The 10178-nt window shown below is 38.7% G+C and overlaps 2 protein-coding genes across 7 annotated transcripts in view; both read left to right on the top strand.

Moving 5' to 3' along the window:
- The first annotated feature begins 52 nt into the window (after window positions 1–52).
- Window positions 53–3536, top strand: LOC120555710 (keratinocyte-associated protein 3). 3 transcript variants are annotated; one of them, XM_039794693.1, is made up of 7 exons: window positions 53–85; window positions 193–229; window positions 1173–1357; window positions 1965–2024; window positions 2139–2336; window positions 2559–2693; window positions 2920–3536. In XM_039794693.1, exons 2-7 carry the CDS (start codon window positions 217–219, stop codon window positions 2989–2991), a joined length of 663 nt encoding a protein of 220 aa, XP_039650627.1. In that variant the 5' UTR covers window positions 53–85; window positions 193–216; the 3' UTR covers window positions 2992–3536. The 3 variants fall into 3 exon arrangements, with proteins under 3 accessions (XP_039650627.1, XP_039650630.1, XP_039650629.1); XM_039794696.1 differs by lacking the exon at window positions 53–85 and having other exon boundaries at window positions 94–229; window positions 2605–2693; XM_039794695.1 differs by lacking the exons at window positions 53–85; window positions 193–229 and adding an exon at window positions 265–336.
- A 3244-nt stretch (window positions 3537–6780) lies between these two features.
- The window catches only part of LOC120555709 (frizzled-3-like), a 75982-nt gene continuing 72584 nt past the window's right edge, over window positions 6781–10178 (top strand). The window contains exons 1-2 of one of the 4 annotated variants that reach the window (XM_039794689.1): window positions 6781–6893; window positions 7938–8928. In XM_039794689.1, coding sequence (XP_039650623.1) covers window positions 8557–8928 — 372 coding nt within the window. In that variant the 5' untranslated portion in view covers window positions 6781–6893; window positions 7938–8556. Of the gene's footprint in view, window positions 6894–7079; window positions 7168–7922; window positions 8929–10178 lie in introns of those variants that run through there. The other 3 variants (XM_039794691.1, XM_039794690.1, XM_039794692.1) reach the window with 3 other exon arrangements.

The following is a 10178-nucleotide window of genomic DNA, read 5'->3' as shown; positions in this document are numbered from 1 at the left end:
GAGCAAAGATGCTTATATATGCTTTAATTAATTTGGAATGACTGTTGCGCCCCTCAGCGTCCAGCAAGCCACAGGTAATTTACAGGTGAGTTTCCTGACGTCATAAGGAAGTGGACAGAGGGAAGTTGGGAGTTTCTGTTTGTCCGTTGTTGGACAGTTGCTCAAAAATAACGGCTATTCGTTTATTCAAAGGGAAACTTCTGACACAGCAGAGAGATGTGCACTTTTGGTGAGTAATGCTACCATGACAAGTCATTGAAAAATGCCTCGCTTTCGGGAAGTAGTGTCATTAAGCTAGTTTTCACTCGACGGGTGTATCTGACCACAGGCCTGCAGGTAGGATGGTATTGTTTATTTGTTTGAAACTTTGCATATGTGGCCCACCGTGTTAGTGCGCATGTGGTCTCGCATTGCCAGATCTATCCCCAGCAGCGCTGAGGAGTAATCAAGCGTATACAATGAATAACTGGCTGTTTTAAAAGTATCACGTACATGCCCTCACTGCTTCCTAACATCTCTGTGACTCTTACACGAGTCGCCCACAGTGAGATTGAGGGTAGCCTTTCTATGCAAATGCATGTCAATCCCATAAGCCGTAAACCGTAACGTGTGTGTGTGTGTGTGTATATATATATATATATATATATATATATATATATATATATATATATATATATATATATATATATATATATATATATATATATATAGGGGAAACGACCTAGTGTTAATAATTGTATTACAAATGTAATCCAATCAGTGGTGGACTGTAACGAAGTACAGTATTTCCATTTTATGCAACTTTATACTTCTACTCTACGACATCCCAGAGGCACTCCACTACATTTGTTTGTTACTGTTCGAGCCCCTTCCTGTACAGTGAAAACCACGTATCTCCAAATTTGGTGAATTTGAGTGTTTGTGATAAATTGAAAAATAAAGCGTTCCTTTATGTGTTGGGAAAAAAAACTCTGCTATTTGTTAAGATAAGTACTATCAGTTGGGCTATAACACAAAATGAATGAAGTGTTTTTGTGTACAACATGGGTATAATAGAATGTAAACCCTCTTACCAACCAGTTTCAGACTTTGACTCAGGCAATTTTCCAGGTTATATTTTAATGTAAACCGTATTTAATAATAAGTGGTTTTTTTGTATTTCTGTCATCCAGATAAGGACAAAGGGCCAAGAAGGCTGATGAAAAAGGGATTAACTCTCATCCTGGTCGGCCATATTAACTTCATCCTTGGAGCTATTGTCCATGGCAATGTCCTCCGCCACATTTCCAAACCCAGCCAGCATATCACCACTGAATATACTGTAGCCAACATCATCTCTGTCACCTCTGGCCTGCTGGTGAGTCAATACGTTAAGACATTCATCCTTTGTAATATCCAGTGAGCACCAAGAGGCTTATGGTTTGTAAAATATATAGAATAATAGGTTTGTATATATTCACCTGCAGTAAACATTACAAGTGATTTTCACGGCTACCTCTGTGTATTGTGTATTTTTCTCACCATTCAAGACTGAACTTGCATATTATAAGGGAGCTGTTTTTTTTTCTCAAACCAGTTACTGGTTGCTCCAGGGCAGGCTTCATTACATTGAGGTATCAGATAAACAGGCAGCTGTTGATGAGATGGAGTTAATGTCACATTTCTTTGAAATGTACTCCATACACTGTACTCTACACAGGGTTTTACAAAGTGTACAGATAATACAGACAGAATATTAAGACAAGTTACAAAACCTATCAGCACTGCTTTCCATTGGTGAGCTCTTACTTGCTGTCATTAGTAAGACTCATATCTTTCTTTTTGTCTAAAGTCTTCTTAGCCTGGCACCCAAATGAAAAATGCAGCCTCCCATCCTTGGGGCCAGGGTTACTACCTGTGCCCTCATCATTTAATAAACCCGACTCCAAAGCTGAAACAATCATCTTGTCATTTGAATCTTCCAGAGCATTGCTGCTGGGATTATTGCCATTGTGGTGTCAAGGAACCTGCACGTGTTAAAACTGGTAAGAATTTAAATTGTTTTAAACTACTGATATAATCACTCCAGTCAATCATTCTGTGTCTTCTAAATAATTAGCTCTCCTTCTGTTTTTATGTTTTTGTTTCTGTGTCCCCAGCAAATAGGACTTCTAATTGCATCATTCCTAAACGCCCTGCTCTCAGCAGCATGCTGCACTGGGCTCCTCTTGGCAATTAGTGTCACTGTTGCCCACAATGGTGAGGGTTTGATGCTGGGATGCAATGACACAATGGTGCCTACCAATGCTCGCTCACCTGTAAGTGCCAGATGCCCGTTTGATACAACAAGGATCTATGTGAGTCTAAACTTTACTCTTAAATTTCCACCTCAGCTGTAATTATTTTTTTGCACTTTTCCCCTTCTGTTTCTCCACAATTTGATATTTGTCTGACAATTCAAGCGGCAACTTTGGAGGCATGGAATTCCATAAAGTCATCACAAGAGAAATATTCAACCTTGTAGTGTTACTTTATATCACACTTTTACCTCCTCGTTCCCATCACTTCCGGTCTCTCAGGACACCACCCTGGCGTTGTGGGTTACTTGTGCTTTGTTGGCAGCAGTTGAGGTTGGACTGTCTGTCTGGTGCTTCATCGTTGGATTGGCTCTCCGAGGACTGGCACCCTGTGGGAATAGCTACATCAAAGAGCAGGTGTGTGTGGGTTGGGGGGGGCAGGTGGGCATGCTTGAAGGGTGTAACTTTGGTGTGTGTCTGTCTAAATCTGACTCAGACGTGCACACACCTACTTGGTCGAACTCAAACAAAAACTTATCCACACTCATCTACTCCCACTTTGTCTGTCATTCTCTGTTCCTGTAAGTGAAAAGAACAGAAAAACCTGCTCATGATAACACAGAACTTCCTTTCTCTCTTCCAGTTGGAGGAAGAAGCTGAGTGCAGTCCCCGCAGTCGACGCCTGATTGGTCAGCGCTTGAACCCTGATGCCTAACTGATCAAAAAGCAGGAAGGACACCACTCCACGTAGACAAGCACAGCTGAATCCCAAAAGGCATTGCTACACCTGTATTGAGACTGGTACAGTTGCACTATAGTCACCTAGTTGAGTGTCACTGTGGAACAGGAGTGAAATCAATTTAAAGAAACTGGTTCTTGCTTTGTGGTATCTTACAGCCACATACGTTGATTCACAGATGGGTTACCAGGTGGCTCAATTTGTTGTCCTTTTATAAACCAAACCGTTTATCTTGTGTGTGAAGCTGTGAGCAGAATACAGTTTGGTTGATGTCAGTGCATTTGTACCTGATGACCCCAATGAATGGTAAATTGATTTACAGTGACACACAATGACTCACACAATGTACATTTCAGTAGGTGCATTCCAAAGTCCAGATCCTTTTGTGCAGATATTGAGATTCAGTGTGCATATAGAGAGCCGAAGTCACGCCCCTTCCGGTGGACCTCATGGGACCTTAATTCGGGAAAAAATATGAACGAGAGTCAATTGAGAGATGATAATTATTTTTTGTTCCCGTTTGAATTGAGCCATGGATTACAAATATGATGTTCGTCAATTTAAAAGATCATTTTTCAACCGAAGAAAGTCTCAGTTAGCTGTAGGTTTGTCATATGACCACTTATTTTTGTGTGAAACCGCTCAGTGAACTAAATCTCTCGTCTAACACAATTTACGTCTCCTAGCTGATGCTCAACTTGCTCTGTTCCACAACACAGCTGTGTTTTTTCCAGTGAAGCGTTTTCAGGAAATAAGCAAAAGAACAAGCGAGATCCTCTGCTCATTTGTGTAACATTACATCCTCGGTACAATACACACAGACATTGTAGCTTCAGCGAGACGTCATCCATGTGACACTGAAGTGTGTAGTCTTTGTAATTACGTATTTTCACAGTCTTAAACTTCAACAGTTTAACAACAAACAAGACTTTCTTCGGTTGAAAAATTATCTTCTAAATTGACGAACATCATATTTGTAATCCATGGCTCAATTCAAACTGGATAATTATTATCTCTCCATTGACTCTTGTTCATATTTTTTCGAAAGATAGGTCCCATTGGCCGGAAGTAGAAGGGCGTGACTTTGGCTCGCTATATGCGTGTGGAAGCTAAAATGAGATACAAATTTTTTCTTATTACTTATCAGTATCCATCCATGACTGTTTATGTTCAATAGTACGACATTTGTCATATGAAGAAACCTCTGGTTAGAAAGAATATAAACAAATTATTTGGTAATTAAGGTATATTTTGGCTTTTATGAACTCTCATTTTCAGCAAAATATATTTTATAGTTCTGAAGGTTTTTAATATACTATTTGTACAGATTCTTAAACACTCCGTTGCATTTGAGATGCATTCAACAAACCATAATCGTCAATGTTTGCCAACATACAAGTTTAATTTCCATAAATAATGATGATTCATGCTAGCTGCTTATGCACAATGGTAAACTGTTATGTGGAGTCATATAATGTCAATTAGTTTAATGTGTTTGCTATAAATTGCCGAATTATTTTTATTTCTGTGCAGGTACAGTATTTGGTTTCACATTAATTCAAGCTTTTTTCTTTTTTTTACATTGTTCATTTTATTTTAAATTTTCCTCTCACCACATCATTATTGGTCAGTCTTGTGCTAGAGTTGATTGAATTTCATTTTTTATTTTTTTATTTTTAAATGCCTCAGAGAGAAAACAAACTACTTGAAAAGCTATGTAAAAATGTAGGGTTGATCAACTCCCACAGGATATAATCAAAAAGTATGTTTAACGGTTTTGTTTAACCGTACTGTTTTGTTGTTTTTGCTTTTAGTAAGACATAAGCAGTGGCAAAATGACAAAATAATGGAGAAACTGAAATAGCTAATTTAAATCTTATTCTGTATGGACCCAGAGTTACAGAAGGTCTCGTCATCTAAAATTCAGATTGCTAAAATGCAGTGTCAATGACCTATTTTAAGAAAGATGCCCTGAATTAAAAATAATCAGGATTGCAGCATAGCTGTTTAGATTGATTTCATTTGTGTACCGGTATGTACAGTATACTGTGGGGAAATAAGAGGTAAAACCAGTATGTGGGCCAGCTGCCAAACCCCCCACAACTCAACGACAGAGATGATCAGATCAGCGCTGAAACGGTTAATCTAATGCCATGCTCAATTGTGTGGAAGGGAATCCTAGCACGCAGTACTAATCCTCAGGCTGTAAGGGATAAATATTGACATAGTGCTGACTGATACAATCCCAACAAATCTGTTAGGCCATTTCACTCAGTATGACGTTGATGTCACACTGTGAACTCATGAAATATATATATATATATATATATATATATATATATATATATATATATATATATATATATATATATATATATATATATATATATATATATATATATATATATATATATATATATATATATATATTTGAAATCACAAGATGAATGAGTATAGATGCAAGTTTATTGTGGTATCGGGACAAATGAAATGAAACTGAATTGAAGCAAAGTTGTATGTTGTGATATATTGTACGTTTGAGTGCATTATCAGTCGGCGCCTGTGAAGTAATGGTTCTCCCATTTCTGAGGGGTTTACGAAAAAAAATCTTTTTTCACCTTTTTTTTTTTTTTTTTTTTTTAAAAAATATTGTAAAAAAATTTTTTTTTATAATGTTTTTTTTTTTTTTTTTTTTTGTCAGTGTTGAAACAAACTTGTTTTATTTTCTTGAAATTGATCAACTTGAAAACACAATTTAAAATGTTTTTAAAAATGCATTGATTTGAAAGACTTAAAGTTGCACTTACCAGGCTAAATGGATAATCCAAAAGTTTTGGTGGTTGCATTGTTGTTTCCAATGAGAATTTGCCCGCTAGGACAAAACCAGTGTCATCATCACTCATCATTTTCACCTGATTCAGCTTAAACTGTTAAGTTGTTGTATTTTGTAACATTTATTTTTCGATGTATAGTGTGTTTCATTATTTGCATCATGTTTTTTTAGCAGTATACATTTAATGAATACATTCTAATAAAGATTTCTAGTAATGTGTGCATTTAAATTTAGTTAGTTTAGTTTTGTGCTTAGTATTTCTTTTAGTTCCCATCTTTGCTACAGGAGGACTGGTTGACTCCTTGCACCTAGCCCTGGAGGAAGTGTGTCTCTGCCTTGACTTCAATGGCAGATTTTAATTTTTTAATTTTTCATTCTTTGTGTCCTGTCTGGTGCTACAGGCACTGTGGTGTATATATGGGATCCCAGGTTGGATCCAGTTAAACCCAACAGGGCCTTCATGTGACCTTGAAAATGATGCTGAATCCCTGGTGCTTCTGGAGCCTATGAGTTCTCTGTTACAAGTGAGAAACCCACAAATGTGCTGTGGTCACACAAGCATGTTTAGCAATGTCAAATTTAAGTGAGTATAATAACATTCACAAAATAAAACTCGCCCAAAAATATAAAAGACCACTACATATATCCAGTACACAGAACACACTCACAGTTTCCCTACTTAGCTAGTTTTTGTGTTGTCCAATTGTTATAAGACAGCACATTATAATCAGTGGCAATTAAAATATCTGTTTCTGGTCCATCTCGCCTTTATTGAAATTAAATGCACAGTTTCTCGCCAACAAATACCTATCGCATATGTCTAAAAGTATTGACATTTATACAGTAAGATAACAACATGCAACGTCCGTGGGGACAATTTTGTCATATCTCTGCGCGGTCACGAGGAATCCGCGGGCACGATGTGTCGGCTGCACGCTGCTGGCTGCAGGCAACCAGCTGCAAACAGTGGAACCGCGAAGTACTGCAGTAAACGGAGCCCGTGGAGCCGAGGAGCGCCCGAACCGCTCGTTATTCTTTACACAAGGTAAAGCATTTCTATTTGTAACGTTAGACAGGAACTGTTTGATTCCTTTATTTATGTTATTCTTGTCGACAAGCCCGACAGAATTCGTCTATAAATGCTTTAAATGAATCGTGCACAAACAGCGGTGTTGGTCTGAAGACACTGCGGTGACAAACACACACAGCCCCCCCCTCCTCCCCCAGATTGATACGCTCTCGTGTGCGTGTCACCGTGTGTGGTTCTTAATTCAACACAGCGAAGATGCCTCACTGGAGTCTAACGCTACCTTTTAAAGGTGTGTGCTTTCTAAAACTAGCCAGGTTCTGCTATGAAGAGAGCTAACGTTAAGTGACCTGTAACATTTACCGTTGTCGTACGTTACAGAGGTGTTCAGTACAATGTTATAGTTATTAATTTAGTGTTAACGCTAGCTAACGTTAGCTATTAGTGATGTCACGCAAGTTAGCTCGTATCTAACGATATAACGTTAACGGTCGAGCAGTTGACGCAGGTGTAATTTAAACCTTAATAAATGGACACCCTTATTTACTCCTTTATTTCATATTACCTAAGCCTTTTTTATTTTTTTAATAAGTTTACTGTGTAGTCAACCATAAAGACACCGTGTGAAACATCGCAGGTGAACGCTACTGTTGCCCGGCCAACCTCACACAAACACGAGAGTGTGGGAGTGTCTGATCATCCGCAGGTGTAACGTTAACATTTACATTAACAGTTTGAAACCTGCATTAGTTGTCGTGATTCGCTTTGAACATATTTTCAGTAGTCTGCAACATGAACTACGTATGACCCCGCTCACACAACGCTCATAGACGAAGATAATTTGACATTGCAGGTTCAACACACAGTCTGTCGTCTGTCTGTCTTTCAGAAATGCCTAAACGTTAGCTACCTACTAGCTACAGTACCAGTACCACCCAATTGTCTGGAGTAGATTTCATCACATATTTGAATCCTGACTTGTACAGAGACAAGGGTGTGGCTGATCCTGATCAGAAACTATACCCACTCTGTTTGTTTGACCATTAGGCCTTGTGTGTTTAGACCTGCAGGACCTGTTTGATGGATCCACTCCAGTGTGACAAAATACGTTGAAAGACAGGATTTTTGTATCTTCCAGAGGAACCCATGAAATCATTTGGAGGATAATGACATTAGGGCTCAACTTCAGACGTTTCTTTGTAACATCACTGGAAATGGAGTGAGAGGAGACACAAACAAATAGAGCGGATGAAAGAGACATACAGCAGCCCAGAGGAGACCTCCAGCAGATATCTGATGGTGGATCTATTATCTCAGCAACATGCTTTCGGTTTGAGGATGGAACAGGAAGGATCTGTCTTTGACCAGGGGATTACCAGGAGGTCGAGAGAAGCCATATAACGTTTTTTTTTTCTTCAAATGAGGAACAATTCACATGACTCATTCTGAGATGCTACAAGAAAAGCAAATACTACAATGACAGGTGAATTTGAAGACTGACACAACAGCTTCATTCATGGCATACAGATGAATTGGGACTCCACCACATGTGCAGGTTAGGGTACATATACTATACAGAGTGTACCCGCCTTGTGGTTTTCTTGCTTTTACCTCCGCCACTGACACTAAAAATGGACTCAATTGCTTATAACTGTTAAGAAGCTTTAAAAACAATTCATGCATGTCTTCGGGGCTATCTTGTGGTTGTCTGGGGGATGATAAAGTCATCAGACTAAGCCACTGTGGAGAAATGTCTATCATTAAGATGCAAGCACTTGGAAGAGGACTTATGAAAGACCAGTTTTCAAAAACTACCACAATTTACTGCAGACAAGTTCCTGTCTGTTTTTCAGTCCTCATCCCTATCTTCCTACTTATTTTCTCCCTGGTTACACCCGCTCTGTCCATTCATATGGAGTCCATAGAGAGCCACAGTGAATTTAGCTGTGAGCCCATCAGACTGAGAATGTGCCAGGATCTGCCTTACAACACCACCTTCATGCCCAATCTACTGAATCACTACGACCAGCAAACGGCTGCACTAGCCATGGAGGTAGGTTGTTTTGTGTGTGTGTGTGTGTGTGTGTGTGTGTGTGTGTGTGTGTGTGTGTGTGTGTGTGTGTGTGTGTGTGTGTGTGTGTGTGTGTGTGTGTGTGTGTGTGTGTGTGTGTGTCACTCACTACTCATGGGGAAAATGGATAGCTGCTGCTGTGAATGAGAGGTGGAATTACATATTGTTTGTAAAAAAAAAAAACAACATCTACATTGTAGCACTGAACTGTATTGTGGGACATTGTCAAGAAATCAGACATTAAGCCACCACCTACAAAAAATGCACACGTCTTTGTTTTGGTGATAAGGTGCAGAAACTGTAAACAACTACAAAGCGACTGCAGAGTTTCACATTGTAGTGTCACACACCTGCTAAGGACAAAAGGACTTCACATACAGTGTGAAGCCTAGAATGGCTCATATCTGTAAAGAAAAAATCCTGAACAAATGTCACAAAAAATAGTGTTGGCTGAGGTCAAAAGATGTTGCACTCTTGCTAGTATTGCCTAAATTAATTCATCTTTCACTGGTCAAATTTGTGGTTTTATGTAGGCAGTGTTGTAATTTGAGCTCTGTGTTAATAATTATTATAGTCAATTCATAGACTGAGATTTATTTTTACATCTGCTGCAAACATAACACTAAAAAAGCTATCAACCAGCAAATCCCCAATATCCTTTATCCTCAGAGATGCACGGAAACAATGAAGAGGCCTTGTTTTACACAGAGAGAAATGGGTTGCGTTTTTTAAAACATTGCCCCAAATAATCTGGAAGCTATGGTGGAACAAATTGGATACACAGAGCCAGACTAGTAATTAAGTGGCATGGAATATCAAAGTTAACCTCTCACTACATGTTACTGTTCCTGGAAGACATAGATGAATGTGTATTACTCACTCGTGACCTTTTTTGAATGTGAATAGTAGCTGAAAGACGGAAGGTGCAATCTGAGCAGCAGTGGGAGAAATTATAAAACGGAAAGCATTAGGTAGTTATGTGATTGTTACTTCCAGGGAAATGTATATATATTTTTTTAAGTGTAAGGGCATTAGTTTTAAGCAAGAAAGGGGAAAAGGTGCTGTGTTACACACTGAGTGCAATAGTAGACGCACACCATCCATCTGTATCATGTTACCTCTCTTTCCTTCTCCTTTGTTACTCTCCGGAGAGGGAGATAAAGCCCAGAGCAAGGTGTTGCTCAATAACTAGACTGTAATTACCTGTTTGGAACAAGTATTTGTAAGTAACA

The sequence above is a fragment of the Perca fluviatilis genome, chromosome 3, assembly GCF_010015445.1.
Source record: "Perca fluviatilis chromosome 3, GENO_Pfluv_1.0, whole genome shotgun sequence".
NCBI classification, from domain to species: Eukaryota; Metazoa; Chordata; class Actinopteri; order Perciformes; family Percidae; genus Perca; species Perca fluviatilis.
Note: the sequence above shows the minus strand (reverse complement) of the source record. Positions and strands in the feature narration are given on the sequence as shown.